The 20,046-nt window shown below is 50.0% G+C and overlaps 1 protein-coding gene across 1 annotated transcript in view; it reads left to right on the top strand.

The window, feature by feature from the left end:
- CACNA1E (calcium voltage-gated channel subunit alpha1 E) overlaps window positions 1-20,046 on the top strand; it is a 192,044-nt gene that overhangs the window by 114,983 nt on the left and 57,015 nt on the right. Inside the window, exon 9 of the mRNA XM_085312139.1 lies at window positions 7,557-7,660. Coding sequence (XP_085168265.1) covers window positions 7,557-7,660 — 104 coding nt within the window. The remainder of the gene's footprint in view (window positions 1-7,556; window positions 7,661-20,046) is intronic.

Genomic DNA, 20,046 nt, shown 5'->3' on the forward strand with positions numbered 1-20,046 from the left:
CCTCCTCCTCCTCCTCCTCCCGCAGAGGAAATGGACCAATTTCCTCATTAACCTAATTTGGGAAAGAAAAGCATTTTCATTCAGCTCTCGTACAGTCCCGGGGTCGCTGATGGATACCAGGCACCGCTGGCGGGGAGTGAAGCATGGCCCTGCATGCGGGAGATCAAATTACAGCTATTAAAGGGAAGAAAGAGATCTGTTACTGTGCCGGGGAGAGCAGCGGCGGGTGCCGAGGTCTTGAGGGGCCGGCTAGGCCAGGGGATGTGCTGTAGGGTATTTTTTTAATTTTTATATATTTTTTTTTAATTTAAAATTTAAAAAAATTCCCCGCTGCGGCAGTCGCGGAGGTCTGCACACAACGTCTCAGCCCCGTAAAGCCTGTCCGCAGCCCAAGTGCCGCCTGAGAGGTGCAGAGCGGCGTGGCAGCGTCGGCGGCCCTGGTGGTGGGTCCCTGTGGGGTGACGCTGCCACGGCATGGGGGGTGCTGCGGGGCTGTAGCAGAAGGACAGCAGTTAAAGCCGGGTCGGGGGCCGCTCTGCAGCCCTCATCCCGRGAGAAGAGGCTGTTTTCTCCTTTCCCCGTGGCTGGCAGATGCCCACAACTGCAGGTTAAGCGTGTGTTTGGATTTTTCCCTCTTAGTACAACGCTATCTATTCCCCGAGCGAGTCACAGACAGTTGGTTACAGTAATGATTGTATATTATAGCAATCTAATTATGTGCTGTTTGGTCTGGATTTGAACAGAAATCACAGGGGCTCTATCCTAATGCAGATGAATTTTGATGGGGGCTCAATTGAATGCAGGACATTAGTATACGCAGGGAGGCATTTGCTAGAGCTTGGAGGGGGCAGAGGGATCTGTTCTCTCTGCATGGAGCAGTTTGGCCTTAATGTTTTGCAGCAGGGACCATCTTTTTCTGTGCCTGGCCTTCCCAGTAGGGAAGGCTTCTGTAACTGCACAGTTTAGTACAGTTTAGTGATTGTACATCCATCCATCTTTCTTCCTTCTTTTCTTTCGTCTGCGATTTTTGGCCTTGTTGACCAAATTCAGCCCGAGCTGTTTGCGGTGATATCCAGGATACAGCTCCTACAGGCAGCTGGGTAAAGGTGAGAAAACTCCCTCCTGTGTACCTACCCCCCAGAAGCTTGAAGTGAGAGCTCAGYCCTATTACTAGACACTGGAGAAATCACCAAGTAAGTGAACAGGTATGTGAATGAAGGCCAATGGCTTTCTAGATCTCACTGCTCTCAGGACAAGTTGGGTGCACGCTGCCTTGCGACCAAGGCAGGATCCTAATTCCTCTCACCGAGCCACCAGGAAATGGGTGGTGCTTGAMGGAATGCTTTATGTTTATTTTTAGGTAGGAGAGACTGAGTTTGTGGGTTTTTTCCTCCTTCCCTATGGCAAAAAAAAAAAAATCCTAAAGTTTCCCATGCGAGTGCAGCCTGAGGGAGGATGCGTGTGGGCTGCAAGCTTGTGCTTTGAATTCCACTTAAGTATATATTTAGACTTCTTTAGATTTCTAGCCCCCCAAGTGAGACCTTCTTTTGCAGCTCTCCATGCGTTTCCCGCCCTTGGAAAACACAAGAGCTGCAGAAAGAATAGATGCCTCCAGGTCCCCAGGAATCAGTCTCTGCAGCCACTGATTCTCCCYGGCACCAGCAATTTCCTCCTCCGAGCACACTATTGAGAAGCGCATGCTTGCYGTGAGCTGGAAGGAGCTCCTTCATCGGCTGGAGATCCGTGGCGGCACGTGCCCGCCCGTCCCTGTTACCCCGTGAGGTCCTGCTCGTTCGCAGGTCTCTGCAGCGTGGCGCGAGCTGGGAGGCGAGTTGTGTCACTTTTAGGCTGTGAACMTTCCCCGCAGCGCTCAGCCCCCAGGCATAGCATGTGTGAGGGCAGCGAGGACAAGCTGTGTCCGCCGGGAGTAGACCGGTGCTGTGCAATGATTTCGTCCCCGCTGGGTATCGCTTGGGATCGCTGCGGCCGGGTGAGCAGGAGAAATACCACTGGGTGCTTTGTCCCTCGGGGAAACTTTAACTCCTTCATCTTCACTGACAAGCTCAGGCTGCTTGTATTGGGAGCTCAGCTATTTCTGCGTGCAATAGGCAATGTATCTTTTGGTCCGGTTTCCATGGAAGAGCGTGGGGAGTGGTGTTTTAGACTTGTGTGGTACRTAACAGGAAGGTAATTGCCTTAAGCTGAAAGGAAGAATAAACTAAGATCAGCCTGTCAGGCTGAATTTCCCAAAGGCCTTGGATTAGCAAAGGGACCTGGTCTCTASCACATGGAGCCAAGCATTGCAAGGAGTCCAGGAACATGAACAAGGAATTTTTTCATTAAAGGAGTTACAGCATTCATTTAGTTTGGGGATTAAATTAGTTGTGGTCTCTGTCTACCCTGACCTCTCTGCATGGCAATCTACTGCTGTCTGAAACAAGGGAAAGAGCCTGTTGGAAGGTGCTATGGACCAAGGCARTGAGGGATGTTAAGAATAAATGGTGCCAACAAAGGGTGGGAAAAGGGGCTGCTCAGTAACGAGAACTCTAGCTTAATGCTGGAGAAGTAGGGGGGTGATGCAGGAGCTGCCAGAAATCAAGCAGACATGGACCTTGCAAAGGGTGCTCAAGGAGTAGCCGACGGTTCCTTGCCCGTTCAAATAAGAGCAGGGCAAGACAAAGTGAAGGGTGGGGAGATTTGGGTACRGAGCCAGCACTGGGTGCTTTATCTCGGCTTTTGATGTGCACAAAGATGGAGGCAGGGGAAGGCTGTGTCATGGGAGGGAGGGAGTGGACATGACCACAGCTGAGCTGGCAGTGAAGTGCCAAGACCGTTGTGCCCATCCACCTGGCGACTGGCTTAGCTCCACCCCAGCCTTTGGAGAGAGCTGGCACATGAAATGGCAGGTCTGGTAACAAGTATTTTTAACAACTCCATCAAGTTGGGGGAGGCACCATCTGACTGGAGCATAACGAATGTAATGCCTATATTTAAAAGCGGGTAGGAAAAATGTAAGCCAGGCAGGAATAGGACTGTAAGCCTGACCTCAATCACATGCCATTTCAGAACAGATTTTGAAGGCAAAAGAGGAAAATGAATCATGAGTTTGCCAAAGGTAGGTCATGCCAGGCTAACCTGGCATCAGAGAACTGGTTTCTAAGCACAAGAAAAGCACAGAGCTCCTTTCCGTAGTAAACCATTTGGTATGGGAAACTGTTAATGAACGAGAGAAGATGGGAAGTGGAAGAGGAGCTGTGAAGCTGGCAAGTAAGTGAGCAGCATGGAGATGGCACTGGTTGGTGCTGAGCTGAGGCAGTGGCTGTTGGCAGCCACTGGAGGATGGAGGTTATCACTCTGGGTGGGGGGATCATGGCCTGGAGAAGGAGGCACGACATGCAGTTAAAAACGTAAAGCCATGGACTTGAGGAAGAATAACAAAGAAATCATCTAGGATCCCAGGTCCTCCTGATTAGAAAATGTCAGTGTGGAGAAGGATGGAAATAAGCTAGTGACCACAAGGTGACTGCAAGTCACCTTGAGCTCCTGCAAGTGCAGGAGCAGACACATGCAGGTGGCACAAGAAGTTCTAGTGGTGCTATGCCAGGTAGCGGGTCCCCATCTGGATCATTCCCTTTCGGTCCCCTATGACTAGGGAGGATGAACTGAGCTTGGGCTGGAGCAGGGAAGGGCCTAGGTAAAATGAGGAGGGAGACACAGAAGAGAAAAAKAGAGGAACCTAGCTTACTTTGGCTAGCATAGTGAAAATTGGGAATGGTCATGATTGCTATCTATAAATATATAAAGATGGGAGACAGGAAGGAGAAGAGCTATTTAAGCCAAAGACTACTGCTGGTAAAAGAACAAATGGGTATAAAATGGCCACAAATAAATTTAGAATGAAAATTAGAGCAACCATTAGAGTATCTGCTTGAGGGTACACCTTCTACTGGGATTAGTGGATTTTTAAGGTAGGGCTCACAAAGAGTCTGGGGGAGATTGCATGACGTGAGATGGCAGTGGTCTGGACTCAGCAGCTCTGCAAGACTCTGGCAGACCACATCCTTCCTCAAAGGCAAATCCAGTGGACTTCAGCTAGGGAATATATTACATGTCAAGGTGTCGTGATTAATAGGACATATGGCCAGGCTTGATGGTTCTTTTGATTTTCTGGGCAGACGTGTTTTAGGTTTGTGTGTGGAAAGATGGGAATACATACATATACATGTGCATATATAAATACATATAAATATACATATATGCACACGCACGTGTGCACACATGCTGTTCTGCATGCTGATGTCCTGCTGTGCTGTATTTGTATTCACTCTCTACAAAGGGGTTTAGAGCAGCTGCTGAAAAAGCAGGGCCTGTGAAATGCTGTGGCCATCAGCCCGTGTGTTTCCCAAACCCCTCAAATAACCCCTCATTTCTCCAGCGGAGACCCTCCACTGCCTGCTTAGGCAGGTGCACGGCCCCCCGTGGCAGCCTGCATGCTGCAGGGGTGTTGCAAGAGGACTGGAGCAGGTTTCCGGCTCGTTATGGAATTGAAGGGCAAAGCTGGATGGTTGTCACCACCCAGCTCCTGGCTATCTGGCTGTGGCCAGGCCACCTCATGGGGCAGCTCCAGTGCACGGCTTTGTAGGAAGCCCTGGGGCATGCTCCGGCAACCTCCATCCTGCGGCTGGGGGATGCTGCCAAAGCTGGTGTCAGCTGGGGGACCCGCGTGGCTGCTTGGAGCAAGGGTGGTGGCCAGGGCTGTTCCTCAGTTTAGTGTGCAGCCTTGCAGGATGACATCTGGATGTGGGTGCAGGATCAGCCTGCCCCAGCTGAGTCGCGGTCTCAGTTTCCCCRGCTGCAGGCTCCAGGTGGTGCTGGCTTTAGCCATGCTTGCAAAGTGCAGGGGTGTGCAGCCAGGAAGAGGAGTCTGGGAGCTACTGCTGGTGTCGTTAGCCGACAACCCTAGGGAAATTGCTTGTAATCCGCTGCTGAGTGGTCACCTCTCTTCTGGCTGGTGGGCAGAAAGAAAGAAATTGCATGGTGTTAATTTCTTCAGAAGCTCTCTTTAAACCTCCTCGGAGTGATTTGATTGCTCCCATAYACACGCTCTCTCCCTTTTTCCAGCAGCGCCTGGATTTTGTTCCCAGYGTCTCGCAAACGGCGTGTTCACAGCGAGAACGCTTGCGATGTGATTTGATGGCTTTTTCCAGCGATGGCAATTCTCCCAGCCTGTCTGGGAGCAGCATGGGCTGTCTGCCTCAGCAGACCACCTTCTTCTCCTCCTCTCTCTTCTTCCTCTGGCTTTGTTATTTCTCCTCCTTCCCACCCAGGGATTAGCTCCATGCTTTTTGTTCAAATGTATTTCATGTGCAAGTGCAGCCGGCTATCGCTGTAGAGCGCTTCCCAGCTCCTGCTTCCCAGTTCTTTCCTCTGTGTTTCGCCATTGCTCCCCGTGGACAAACATCCAGGGAAGACGCAAGCGTGGTGTGACTCACCCGGAGCGGGCTCGGAGCAAGAGCTGGTACGCTCTGCTCTGCTCCCTTTGGACCACCCGCTGCTGGAAACGCTCAGCACTGCCTGGGGAGTCAGGAACACCTTGCAGACCATTGCCACCAAAAATGGCACTGCTGGAGAAGAGTGCGGTGGCCGCAGCCAGGGCTTGTGCGGTGCCCAGTGCCTCCAGGGCCGTGATGAGCATCKGCCCTGCTGCTGGCGTTCTCGTGCGCTGTTCCTGGTTGGTTTCCATCTCTCCGGGCTCGCTTCAGGCTGCTGTGTCGGGGTGGTGGGAGGCTAAGGAGCCCTGGGTAGCGCCGAGCCCGGAGGATGATGGCACAGCAGCCTCTGCTGCTCGCGCTCCCATCTCCAGGGAGGCCTGGTGAGATGTGGGTTCGAGTCCCCGCTCTGCTGCCTCCGCCCGTGCCTCCTCGGCCTCCCTCCGAGGACTAATGCGCTAATTGCCGCGTGCGCCTGTTTGCTGACGGAAGAGATGATGCCGCCCCCGGCCGGGCAGGTTCTCGCAGAGGAAACGCTGCCGCTGCAGCACGGGTGAGAAGGCTGGGAACTGCGAGCGCCTTCGCGGCACAGACGTGCCACCGCGGCCGTCTGTCCCGGTCCCCACCTTGCTGCCGCTCTCGGCAGCGAGAACCTGCAGGTGAGCCAGGGYGAGCGAGGGCAGCCTGCGGTGCCCGCTGCACCGCGCACAGGCGAAGGGAGGGCCCGGAGGAGAGGGCCAGCATGCAGCGCCTGGTGCCTCCGCCCCGGCCTCCCCATCTCAACAGGCACCGGGTCCTGTGGGCTGCCGTGGCCACGGACCATCAGCACACGGAGAGAGGCACCTAGCTGGGATTTCCACTGACACCTTGGYTGTCCAAGGGAGACCCCAACCCTCCTCAGAGACGTTCTTCGTGTCTCGCAACGCCTTGAGTTGGCTCCTGCGCTGGCCGACAGGGAGACGTGGTGCCGGTGACTCAGATGGAGATGAGGGCTTAATTAGCACGAGGAGGGAAGAAAAAGAGAGAGTGTCTTTCATTGCAACAAGATTGATGCCACCTCCCCCAGACAGTCACGTTCTGCCGCATCGCCGCCCGGCCCGGCGGCATGCGCGCGCCGCCTGCCGCGGGAGGACGGATGGGCCCGCGAAGCGGCCGCGAGGTGCGGAGGGGGCACTGCTTTATTAAAAGCCTCCRTGAGTAATTGTCTGGAGATACTGAGCAGGGCTCGCCAGGAGCCGTTTTGGCTGTCAGGCTTTGCCCTGCGGTTAGAGCTCTCCCCGCGCTGGCTCCCAGCTCCTCGCAGCCTCGGCCAGGGCCAGATAACATCCCCGGGGCGGGAGGGCGTCAGTGGTGGGTATTTGCAAAGTACCCAGCCAGAGGGGTGGGGGGGAGGCCAAAGGCAGCCCCTTTCCCCTGCGCGTGGAAGCACGAACGCTGGCAGCCTCTCGTGCAGAYGCCAGCTTCCCTGGCTGTAAGACAGCGTATAAATCTCTTGCCTCTTAACCTGTTCCCTGCTCAGCAGATGTGGGTGCTGCGGGCCTGTTTTTTCCCATCTCAGCGGGATGCACGGAGGAGCTCTGCGTCAAGCTGCCTGGGACGTGCTGGGAGGGAGCCCCACGCTCTCCCTGGCCGTGGGGACGAGGCACCCAGTGTCCTCAYCCTGCCACCCATGTGGTTGCCTGAGAGGTGCCAGCTGGGCTGGGGTGCAGGGGCCTCTGCCCGAGCAGCGGGGCACGGAGGGTGCTGCCAGGCACCGCGGAGAGGTGCGAAGGGTGCCACCACCGCYGCTCTTCTGGGGGCAGGCAGAAAGCCTGCCGAGGCTGCGCTCTGCGCTGTCTGCGCAAAGCAGAGCCTGCTGCTGTCTCGGGTATCCTGTCCTGGGGAGCGAGGGGAGCTGAGCCTCCCCCCCCGAATAAAGACAATAATAAATAGGCAGTGCGAAGGGGGAAGAGCATCCTTTCTGCACCCGGGAATCTTGTACTGACTTGTGGCGTGTCGCCCCTGGTTCCCCATGGCTGGGCCAGAGTTGAATGTAATGCACGCTCTTATTTTTCTTTTCCCTTCCAGACCAATGATGCCTTAGGAGCCACCTGGAACTGGCTGTACTTCATCCCCCTCATCATCATTGGATCCTTCTTTGTCCTCAACCTCGTCCTGGGGGTGCTGTCAGGGTAAGCTGGAGACTTCCCTTTCCTCGTTGTGCCCGTTGTGTGCCTCTGAGCCCTGCGGCTCGGCTCGCAGGACAGCAGCGCAGCCGTCTTCCTCGGGGCCCTGCATATCTTTGGGGAGCTGTGAGGTCCTCTCTCCTCCTTCCACAGCTGCCTGGGAAGCAGCAGGAGCTGGTGTGTGATTAAATCTAGAAACAGCAAGGCGTGGTAGGGCTGCAGCTGGCGTGTCCTCGCTTCCTGCACACCGTCCGGGCGGCTGTTGTCCCTGCACCTCCAAGCGAGGCTAGCATGAGAAGGGTCACTTGTTTTGTCCCCCTYGTTGAAGATGCTTTATTGCTTACTCACCTTGCTGGAAAGCTTGTGTTTTAGTAACCTGTGGGAAATTGTCAGTGTAAATTTTCTGGACGTTCATGACCTGGTGGAGGGAAGAGAGATAAGGAGAGCGTTATGGAAACGCGTATGAGCCAGGATGCATACGAAAAGGGGTGCATTTGGTGGCTGATGGCGGATGCAGGGAAGGAATGTGAAGCACATGGGGGAGCGAGTCAGGGCACCTCTGTCGCAATGCCTGGTATCAGGGGGGATGCGCTGCCCTGAGCGGGGAAGCTTTGGTGTGCCTGAGATGCACATGGAGATGTGGGGAACATGAGGACAACGCAGCTGTCCCCGTTCTACTCTTTCCAGAACAAGGGTGAGATTTTAATCCAAGCTATTAGACTAGGTTTGGAGAGAAAAAGGCTCCTTGTCGCCATGACAATGAATCGCGGTTGCATCAGCACATCCTGAACCGCTGGCAGGGGCTTAGTGCAAGAGGAAAGCACGGAGGGGATGAGCTCCTCTGTGCGAGTGGTAGGGCAGCAGGCTGCAGCTGGATGCTGGCTCACTGAGCCAGGTGATTTTTTTTTAACCTAATTGCCCCTCAGGGAAACCAGCACAAAAATGCTGGTGTAACACCATTTTGGCCAGCTGGAGAAGTGCTTGTGAACATTCCAGGATGCAGGGATCAATGTGGAGACTGGCCTCTGTCACTGTCCTAAATGCCCCTGGGAGTCCTGTGGTGGTGGAGCAGCAGGCAGGGTGTCTTGGTGACTGAATTTCYCCAGGTCTCGTTCTGGCATCTGGCTAAACCCAGCGGCTTTGGGGGACAGGCTGCAGTAAGGGTTACAGACTGCCTTACGGGGAGGAAGGTGTTACGGATTGTGAAGATGTCTGAGCAGTGTTGGGCTGCTTTTGCATTTCTGAGRCTGCGTCCAACTTGGGGATTTGAGCAAAGTCCAACTGGACGTCAGCATCACACTGGACTTTTCCTGCAGACATCCAAAGAAGGAAAGTTAGGAAGCTTAGGGCTAGGCAGCTGTAAAAGCCCTTTACTGCGGTGTTGAAGGCTGCCAGGATAATGTGTCCTGAGAACACACTGTGAGGCTTTTGGTGCCTCTGTGATGCTGAGAAAAACCTGTGGGTGTGAAGCTCAGCAAGATAAGTCCACGCTGCCCTGCAAAATAGCTAGGTATAGACCAAGGTGAACAACGCACTGGTGGGAGGACCATGGGCTGCCTGGCTCTTGCCCAGATCGACAGACACCTTGGACTCGGTGCTTGCCCATCCTGGATCTGCACGAGGCAGCTCTTCACTGCTTTTGCTCAGTTGGATGCAGTTGTCTAGGGCTCTTCCCAGGCACCGGCTGGCATTTCGACTGTTTGTTTATTGCTAATAGGGTTTGTATTGGGGAAAGATGCAAGTGGGTGGGTGGCCTAATTGGCAATGGAGATGCTCTAGTGTTGTGCCAGATACCTAGGGAAAAGCATGACTGCTCAGCTCCCCAGAGGGCTTAGTGAGGTGAATGGAGGAGGTGAGCTGTGCTCTGTGACCCYGGGTGCAAGTCCACTGTGCCTCATGCTACTCTGGGGTGGCTGGATGAGCAGCACTGGAGTAGCTGACTACACGCCCTCCTACCTGGCCAAGATTGGAAAGCTTCATCAGGTGCACCAAGATTGCCTGTGTCCATGATGTGCCACCCTTGGAGACCCTGGCTGCAGTGGGGAAGCTGGCCATCCTCTTGATAGTGTGGCTGGCAGAGCTGTGGTGTGAGGTGAGGAGGCAGAAGGTGCTTCTGCACACAAGCAGCATGGGACTTTGAATGAAAATGCATGAAGATTAGGTCTCAATGACTTTTTTCCCTGCTTTGCTTGTTTAGCTTTTATTGTTTTAACCACCTCTTGTATTCCTTTTGTGCTAGAAGAAAGTACTTGGCACTCCTCCAGGAGCCAAATCATGACCTTTCCATTCCCATGTCTCTTAGTTAGATGAGCAACCCAGGAAACTGGTTGGATTATCTGTGCTCCCTTTTCACTTCTCTCAGCTTAGATGAGCTTGGAGGCAAAGGTCTCTTTGGTGACGAGCGCCATGGAAACACCTTCATGCAAAGGAAATGTTTCTTTTGGGTTATGGCACTACTTTGGGGGAAGGTTCCTCTGACAACGTGGTGAGTCTTAGCCTGAACAACAGCGAGGCAGAGRACTGTTCCTGCCTGTAAGGGAATGAACTCATGCCCACAGGGGAGGAGCTGCATCAGCTCCCCTCTCCAGCAATGGCAGAAGCAGAGGTCCCCATAGTGATGGGGATTTGGCTTCTGTCCCTGTRGCTGGTGGAGTCTGACATGGTATTACTAAAACAGCAACACAATGCTCTTAAGATGCTCATACGCACCTTGAAGCAGCTGCTGGTCTAGTCTCTGTGTATGAAACCATAATTTGGTACAAGCACCTGCGTCAACTGTTATCTAGACTCCCCTCCCATGCACAAGAAATTCAYGCTTGGCCAGTCTGAGACTCTTAGCTCAGAGCGTTGTGATGAGCACTGAGTCCTGGTAGCCTTCTTACTCAGGTATCGGTCCCTCCTGCTATTTTATGGGAAGAGGAGAGGATGTTTGAAGAAGTGGTACCATTAAGGACAGAAGTCTTTTTCACTGCTGGCCAAGGAGACCATGTCCTGTGCTCTCCTGCACATCATTGCTTACTTGAGACTTCAGCTGACAGGATTACAGAGATGTTACTATACGCTGGCCTAACCCAAAGGTAATCTCTACGACACAGACAAAGCTCATCTGCAATGAAGAATGGAAACCTGGACACACACTGCTTGCAAATTGCACCATCTGCACTGACTAAGAATGAGATCCATTTGGGATCTCCATCCTTCTTCTGTAAGTTCACACATATAAGTTGCTGCAGAGCTACTTCTCTGCCCTTACTTTATCCTGACAGCTGTTTTCATTAGGGAAACAATCAAACATCTGAGGTAAGGCCTGCATGCAAAGAGGCTGTGACAAGGACATTTGCATGTTTAATTTGCCACCATCAGAAGTTTGCTGGAGCCCAGATTTAGCAGTCTTCTGGTTGTGATGGGCATCTCTCTCAGCAGTCAGTTCCCCAACTGTTAAACTGTGGCATGACCTCCGTGATGTAAACAGCCTGAATCCATCTGCTCCTAAGCATAAAGTATGTGGGAGAGAAAGAGAAATGAATTCCGTCATACTAAGGCTCCTCAGTTTTCTCTCTAAATACTAATACACACACACTGGAATTGTGTTTTAACCCTATTAAGAGGAGATGGAGTCACTCCAGGCAGGGACTGGAGAGCCAGTTCTTCTGGAGATTTGGCATTTATTGCTGTGTCTATTAACTCTTCACCTCTATGGGTGCAATTACGGATCAATTAATTCTAATCGAAAGTAGAAAGAAAAAAATTGGCCTCGTTCCACTTTGAGAACATTTTGCAGGTATGAAGCCCAAGGAGATGTGGTTGCTCAGCTTTTAAACCTGCAAAAGCTACTGAAGTAATCTTGGCAGAAGAGAGCTGGTCAAAGCAAGTGAGGATGTAGCATCAGCTAAAATGACCTGTTTTCTGCCATGTAGATCTCTGTTGATTTGAGAGTTAGGAAGGATCATAGCTCTCTTATTGAGTGTTGCTTAGTACTGTTGTGTGTCCTAAGGTTAATGTAATCCAGGATCCTTCTGCAGTGGGGGCAGGATACACCTACAGCTATGCACTTCTCCCCAGGGAGAACTGCTGTTGGGCAGAGAGATAATCTTATGCCACAGCCATCTCTTTGCTGCTRGAGGTATAAGAGGTATGGATGGAACCTCCTTCCACCCTGCTGCTGTTGATCCTTTGTAGGCAGTGCCCTGAGATAGGTCAGGCTATGGGCTCTGAATCAGAGGAATGCAAAATTGCGTATCCCCCATGCTGGAGATTTGCAAAGGTCTGTTCTCCCTTCTTTGTGCAGCAGGGTTTTTTCTCTTGCTCAGCTTTTTCTCATGTGAAACTATTTGTATCTGTTTGTGGTACATCTCCAAAACAGCAGTGCTCTCTGGCAGCATAGATCTGGCTGAGCATCATGCTGCCYGAGGCCTTGACTTGTGGCCTGCATAGTGAAGAAGCAGCAGTAATGCTCTCTCCAGTGTCTCGGCTGGGTGAGGACCATAACTCATGGCTAGCCCCATCCAAGGCAGACACTTCAGAGGTCCTGTTTGCTTTGTCCCTCCTGGTAGGAAGATGGCTTATGTCTAGCTTGTCCTAAAACAGATTCAAGAGCAGAGAGAAAAAGTAAGCTCTACTTAAAGGTATAATGTTCAGGACTGATGCAGAGTTTCTGAGACTAGGCAGGCTGTGTTTTGACTCTCTTCCATCTTCCCTTCTCCAACCTCTGCAAAGAAAATCAGGTTTGCAGTAGAGCCCTCCTCTGCATATTGCAGTGTCCATCTTCCTGTTGAAGGTTTCTGTGGTAGACTCCTTTCCCCTATACAGTCTTGTACTTTCCACTCCTTTTAAGGATGAAAAGCTGCTATAATCACCAATATTCACAGTCCAGATCAGTAGCTGTGTGTGTCCAGAGTGCAAGGTGATGCTGACCAACCTAATAGACCAGGTCTTTGGGTCTGATGTAGTGCTTCAAGAGAAGTCCCCTTGAAGCTGATGGCAGAGCAAGAAKTTGAGCATAATGGCAAGAAAAGTGAAATCCATCTGCCTTGTACCAAACAACAGAGTAATTTAAATCCTCCTAATTGCTTCCACTCATCSTGGTGATGTTAAGTCTTTTCTCCCTTTAAGTCTTTTCTGTCCCCCACCCTCAGCTCAAGCACTAAGCCTTTGAAAGAAACGACTAATGTTATAATTAAAGGATCAATTTGGCAAGATCTCTTTGTCTTAAGATCTTCTTTCTTTCAGGTTGGGTTAGCGCAGTGTTCCCAGTCTCTGGAGAGTATTCTTCAGCTCCTTTAGGAGCCTTCTGTACCATCTCTGAAATCTTTTCACTTCACTTAATTTGAATTTTTTTCTCATCCAATTTTGAGGCATAACAAATGATGAATAAGATTAAATTTTAGCAATTAATAATAAAGACGTTAAAGGAACAAATGTACATTTTCAATGGAGGTAGGGGTTTCTTCTGGCTCTACACAAAACCTGGGCCCTGTGTTTGAGCTGGATCAAGTGGTTTGCAACTGAATGGTGGAAAGAGGATTAATGTCTTGGAGGTAGGCAGTTTGTGGAGGGGAAAGTGGGGAGACGTGTTGCCACAATACAGGAAGGCTTGTAGGGAAGTTATGAGTGATAGCACGATGCTGGCAAACATAACCCAAGAAATATTGTATTGGGTGTAGTAAACCTTGGAAGCATTATATTTTCTTTAATGGGTATAGTATCTATGAGTGGCTCTGAGGCTTATAATGGCTGTGTCTGCTCTGTGCTTGGTGAAAGTGATAGTTGAAGTAGTTTAACCTACTTTTGAAGGGGAGTGCGAGGGAAGGGAGGCAAGAGGGAAGCTGCAGGAGAAGGGGRAGAAACAACACCATCCCAATGCCTCCCGCTAGGTCTTCTGGCAGCTTCACGGGATGCACAGTGTTTTAGGTGACCCATGAAACTAACCCCTTCTCTTGAGTTGAGTATAGTGAGAATTGGGCACACTTGTTCGGTGCTGGGAAAGCTTTTGTGYCATCAACGTGGTATTTGAACACCTTTCATGATTGAAGCAAAGGAGCCTTTGAGATATTCAGCTTTATGCAGCAGCCAGGTGGGCATCCATATTCAATAGGGCATCTCTGCCTTTCATTATTCTACCACCTTTCTGCTGAGGGCCTCCAAGCCCTTTGCAGATGATCTGCTTGGTGGGAGATGTATGTTTGGTTTTCCATATCCCCTGTGGTATAGGAAATAACGATTCCTCTTACAGCTGACTGGACAGSATAAAAAACCCAGAACAAAGAGATGATTCTATGGCTTTCACCTTTGATTTCTCTGTGCAAATTACTTGCTAGCAGGTCTCAACTGCTTCAGTGTTGTTGTTATTCATGTCTCCTTGCAGATCTGTTCTGTGGACTTCCTATAGTCTGTAGACCGTGGGTGAAAGTTTTCAATCCTCTTCATGCAAGCATTCAGCAGATAGTTCTTGCCTATAGATTGCTTTTGGAGTTGTTTTATTCCTGATCTTTGTAATTTCTGTCATTCTGTGACAGTCATGTGGCTGTAACTCTTTGATTTGATTGCTTGGCTTTGGAAATGTCCAATCCTTAAGTGACCAACTCCATGCTTACAAGAGCKTGTTTGGCTCTTCTGTTGGGTGAGTTAAACAGGATCCCCCAAATGGATCATGTAAGGTTACCAGTTCTTTGTAAATACTGGRTGGCTGTTTGTTTGTTTTGCAATGACAGTGACATATCTAGCAGTTGCATTGTGGATTTCACATTTTAAGATTAGTTCTGAATTTGTTGTATATGTCTGTTGGAGGATTCAGTTAGAGTGCTTGAAAATCCTTGGGAAGTTAATGTGCTGAACTGCTGGAAATCATCACTTTTTCCTTCTGTAGCTTGCCTGCAGTATTGGCCCCACACCTTTCATCTGCAGATCACTGTTGCAAAGGGGGACTAAAATTATTCTCTGCGTGCATGGAACATGGGAAGGAAAGAGAGGAGTGACATTTTCCCAGCACTGCATGAGACAGTGGGAGTGACTGTGAACAAAGCCCGGGGCTCTTGAAGCAGTAAAGCTGTTCTGCTTATACCAGCACTGGCCTGAAAGGCACAAAAAAGTTYGGAGCTTCCATCTCCAGTTCTTACTGCTGCAGTTGCAAGACCCTCTGTCACCTTTCTTTAGCTTTTGGACAGCACAAGTTGACTCTGCTATGCTGCCTCCTACACAACACCATGACCAGAAGATGTAGTGGYACAGAGGGGCCAGAGGTGCAAGCCACAGCATTGTTACCTTCTCAAAGACATTGAAACCAGAACTCTGCAACTGGAATGTCGGWGGCTCTCTTCCCCAGGTGATATTTATCCTGTTTGTCGTTTATTTTTCTCTACTTTAAAACAGTAAGCTCTTCAAACTCTTGGTTGTGCAGAGCTCATATGTCCTGGGAAGCCTATCTGCTTCTAAAAGGTAGCAGTGCCAGAGACAGCAGGGTTGAATTGAACCCAAAGCAAGCATCCATATGTGCTTTTCTCCCTTTGATCATAAAGTGCTTCTTATTCTTGGAGAGCATGCATGAAGCTCTCAAAGAGACATTAAGCTGCCTTCAGCTGATCTCACCCTAAAATGCAGATGCTGGGTTAGATACCTGCATCTCTGCAAAGATACCTGCAAAGCCACCCAAGGCTGAACCCAAGCGATCTTCAGATTGTTTGATCTCTCTTGCCATAGCCTGTTGTCATCAGTGCCTATACCAGTGTCACTCCTCGGGAAGAGTGTGATGTCCCATAACTCTGCCAGCTGAGGGTGGCCAGGTCCCACTGCCTTGGTCCCCATGTGGAGCAGTACTGGCCTTTATCTCAAGGGACTGGCTTATAAAAGGAGCTCTTTCACACTATGAGTCCTGACCTCTCATCTGGAGTCTCCTCTTGTTTTCTCCCCATCTGTGGAGATGATTTCCCATTTGGGCTGCCTTTTCTCTGTGTTTTCATGTTGTCATTCCCTTTCCTTTCTACCTCTATTTTTGTTCGCAGCAAAGTCTTCTCCTATTAGCGTGGGGTGTCAGTGCAAACTAGCATGACAAGGTCTTTTGAATTGTTCATAAAGCTTCATATTAATCCTGTCTAATACAAGCCCCTTTAGGGCTTTAGGACCTTGTAAAAATGAGAGACATTAGTTAACATCTATAAGAAAATCTGATTTAAATCACAAGCTTTCTCAAAGGTACCATCAGTACCTGCCCCTTTTTAAATGGGACAGTGATGTAATGGGTAATCTCAGGCTCTGTATCTCATAGTTTCTCGCTGTTTATCATTCCATGTCACCAACAGCTTGTCAGCTTTTTATTCCCCAACTCATATGTCTGCTGGCACTCCATAAATGTGCTCTCTTTCTTTAGCATAGTCAGCTTTATGCTGTTTCTTGCTACAGCTTTCTCACAATAAGGTGGRCACATGACTCTTGTTTAAGAGCACAGGAACAAGCAAAGGCCAGCAGCTGCTGCTAGAAGGGAATATGAGAAGCAGGATGTTTCCATTTTCCYTTTTTTCTTGAGTTATTACTTCTTATGAAGACTTCCTCATGACAGTTCTRCTTAAGGAATCTTCTCAAACCTTTTTGGGAAATTCATGTGAACTTAAATCAAGTGACTGCTCTTGTCCACATAACTGTTGGTTCATTCAGAGTGGATTTGTGAAGCACAGCTTCCTTCTACAGAAGCATTTTGTACCTTTTGGACTCCCTGATGTAGTTTTTATTCTCATTTTAGTGCAGTAGTCAGACTTTCTGGTCTGCAATTCACTACATCATTACTACTGTCCGTTTGCCAACTTCTGTTTAAGCAGCAGGTTACACACTGCACAGCTAGTTCAACACTCTTTTAGTTCCATTGCGCCTCTTGGGTAAATAGCGTCTGATCCCACTGATTTGCTACTGTTCGATCCACATTTTCCAAACCTTCTGTTGTCAATTCTGTCCTATAACCTTTTTTGACACCCTCTGGRAAGGAAGGTGTTTCTCCTAAAATTGTGCTGCTCATAACTGAATGTGATCTATGAGCTGAGCCTTTGCTAAGCAGAAGTATTACCTGATGTCTTACAGATAGTATTTCTTGTTATCAGTCCCATTCTAATTGGSTTTTTCACAGCAGCATGTACTTCTGCCTCATCTTTGGCATATAATCCAATATTTCTCCTCTACCTACCCTATCCTTTTTGCTGCCTACTCTTACCATTCTACAACCTGTTTGGTAACTGGCTTTTGGCAAGCATGTTTAATGGTGGCAAAAAGCAATGGATTAAGGGGTTTGAAGATAGATGGCTTCTTGTTTCAAAGAACAGAAGTGGGAATGCTGTGGTGACCTCCCCAGTGGCTGTATGCCCAGTCTGGACTCAAAAAKCTCCTGAAAGGATACAGGTATGTTGCAGCATCCACGATATTTTTGTTCTCTTAGCTGTTCTTTATTTTTTTTCGAAAGGAGAGCCCACTTTCAGGCATGATGCTTTCATGTGAGGGGTTCTCCCATTAAAGCTTGACCTGAGCCTTACTGTCCTTTGAGTGGAGTACAGTGATCTAGGAAAAGCGTTACTGAAGAAGGCAGAGTATGGTGGTGTTCCCTAAGGTGTGCCTGGTGGTCACAGATACACTTATGCAATGAGAGTGGAATGTCAAGGTTGGACCAGAGAGCAGTGAGGAGCCAGGAGGATTTGCAGAGTGAGAGGAGGAACAAATCATTGATACTCCAGCTGCCCAGACGGGCTGAGCACATAGTTTGAATGGTGCCCTTGTGTGTACGAGGGCAGACGGCTTATTTCTCCCTAGCTCCAGCCCACTAAGCTCTCCTGCTTGCTATCACAACCTTTAATGCTCTCCTCCATTGCTCATGTGTGCCTGTGGCTTTATGAGGCCCAACAGGAAGGGGCTGCAATGACACAAAGGTGTCAAAAGCAGCACAAGCTTAGCACAGTAGAGGATGGCTTTTGTGGGTGGATGTTCCCATGCTGAAGGCCCTGCTGAGTCTAGCTGTGCTTTATTGAGTGCTGAGGCTCCTGTGATGGATCTCTCCCATGCTAGAAATGAAGCTGTCTGACCAGGAGACCCAGGTGGACAGGAGGGACGTTTCAGGTGGGGACTGTGCTTTCTGCTGGGGGTCCTTTAAGCCACTCTGTGGGGATCCCAGCAGATAGCACAGCTCTGACTGTAACCAAGCAGCCTGGCTTTACAGAGTTTGGATGTCCCAAACCACAGAACATCAGCCCTGATCAGAGGAGCAGTGCCCTGCTGTCCTTGGGCAGGCCCATCTAGCCGGGGCTCTTTGCAAGGCAAAAATGGGACGTCCCTGGCAATGTAACCTAAATACACCAAGGAGCAGAATCCTTCAATGGGAGCTAGGCGCCTCACTCTCTCGATGATGCCACCCTCCTYCTGATTTGGAACGTTCCCAAGTGGCTGTCAGTCAGCGTTGCTGGCCCTGTTCTCACTCACATACAGTATTATCTCTACCCGCTGCTGTAAATTGGCTCTGAGCAATCCTTGATCTGTCAGCATCGCCTACCCACTTTCAGATGTCACCAGCCCCCGCTGCTGCCCTACTCAGTAACGTGTCTCTCTGAAATGTAATAATTCATTAAGTTGAGTTTAACTCCCCCCCCCCCATCTCTGCCACCAGTTTCTCCTTCTAATGGACAAAAGCAATTAGACTCTATTAAGGACTGGGAGTCTGGAAAGTGTCACCCTTGGAGACACTGCAGCAGCTGAATGGCCCTTGTCCCTCAGTGTGCTGAGCACCTGCTGCTTGCAAATTAGAGCTCCTTGAGTAAATGGCTGGGTAGCAGGAAATGTCCCTCCCTGTAATAGCCTAGCTGCTTCTGCCAGTTCCCTCAGTGCAATGGGCTGGGCACTTCCCGAAGTGAACTGTGCACAGCAAACTTGGGGCTTTGTAAGGAGATCACTGAAAAAGATACTCCCATTCCCTCCTGCGGAAAGGATGTTTTTAGGCTAAGCTGGTCCTTCTGGCTGGGTTGCATCGTGGACACATCATGACAGCTTTGCTCACTGAGCAGCCCATGCAGTAAAAGGAGGCAAAGACACCAGCCTTAGCATAGCAGGAGCTACCAAGTGCTCTGGAAARCAGGAGGCAAGAGAGAGAAGCCACATTCCCAGCTGGTGTAAATCAGTGTGGTTGTATTGGCTTCAGTGGAACCATGCTGGCACATCCCAGCTGAGGATGTGGCCTGTGAGGTCTGTCTCCTGAGCTGCAGAGGGTGACACTCAGGGAACTGTAATAGGAGGAGAGCTGCCTGGTCCCGGATGGCTTGTAGAGACCTGTGCTCTTGCTCACTGGGCTCTTCGCCTGCAGGTGAATGGGTCCAAAACTTACTGCTTCCTTTGAGGGAAGGTTTCCAGGCATTTCCATTGGCAGAGTATATCTGCTGGTGCAAGTTCTCTACTAAGAAACTTTCCAGTGTGAGGTTACGCCTGTGTGGACCAACTTTCCAGGCACAGGAGGAATTGRCTTTCACCAGCTGAGCAAATCCAGGGGGAGAAAGGCAACTTGTCTATAGACTCTAGCTGTAAATGACATCTTCTCTTTCTTGATGTCCCAAACTTGCTAATGGAGGCTGGTGAGGRGTTTGAGGGATGAAGGCACAGCTGCAGTTGTCCTGCCTTCTTTCTGTAGCGCAAGGATATTTTTTCAYATGAGGTGCCCCAAAAGAGAAGCGTATTTGCCCATTGGTTATAGGAAGTTCTTTCTTCTTCCATGTCACCTTACTTTCCTCCTGCCCTTCTTCCTTCCATTTAGGTTGTTTTTCTCTTCCTTTCCTTTTGTTCTCTCCCCCTCCCCTGCCCTAGGAAGAGAAAARGTCTCATTTCAGTCTGAAATCCAGAGATGGAGGGGGAGAGTCATTTGATGCTTAATGCCAGAACGGCAGGAAACTTAACCTTCCTAGGGTGGAATTGAAAGTGCTTGAATTGTCTGGGGATCTTAAACAAGAGATGCAGGGAACATTTAGGACTTTTCACACAAACAGACACACACACGYGCGCGAACGCACACGCACAAGCCCACGCAGCATTAAAGGTGTAATAGCTCAGCTGGGGTAATGCACTTGAACTCTCTCTGCAGCAGACAGACCAATTCTTTTGGTTGCTTTGAATATTTTGAGGATGGAGAATGCTGCTAGTCTCCAGGGAAGGAGACATTTGTCTTGTAAAAAGCACAGTGCTGTTTGTTCTTCACAATCACACCGCTTTCAGAGCGTAATTAGAGCACTGTGGGACCGGGAGGGGGCTCAGGTTATGAACTGAACTTCTCAGTGGCTTTTTTCCTCTATGCAACTTGGACTTTGGACCTGCTGTAAGTTAGTGACTGGAACGGAGTGTGGCCCCATGTGTGTGGGGAGCTCAGGGTGCTGAGCAGGGCTTCAGGG

This window comes from Rhea americana, unplaced genomic scaffold, assembly GCF_003343005.1.
Source record: "Rhea americana isolate MKP2758 unplaced genomic scaffold, rheAme1 scaffold_358, whole genome shotgun sequence".
Classification (NCBI taxonomy): domain Eukaryota; kingdom Metazoa; phylum Chordata; class Aves; order Rheiformes; family Rheidae; genus Rhea; species Rhea americana.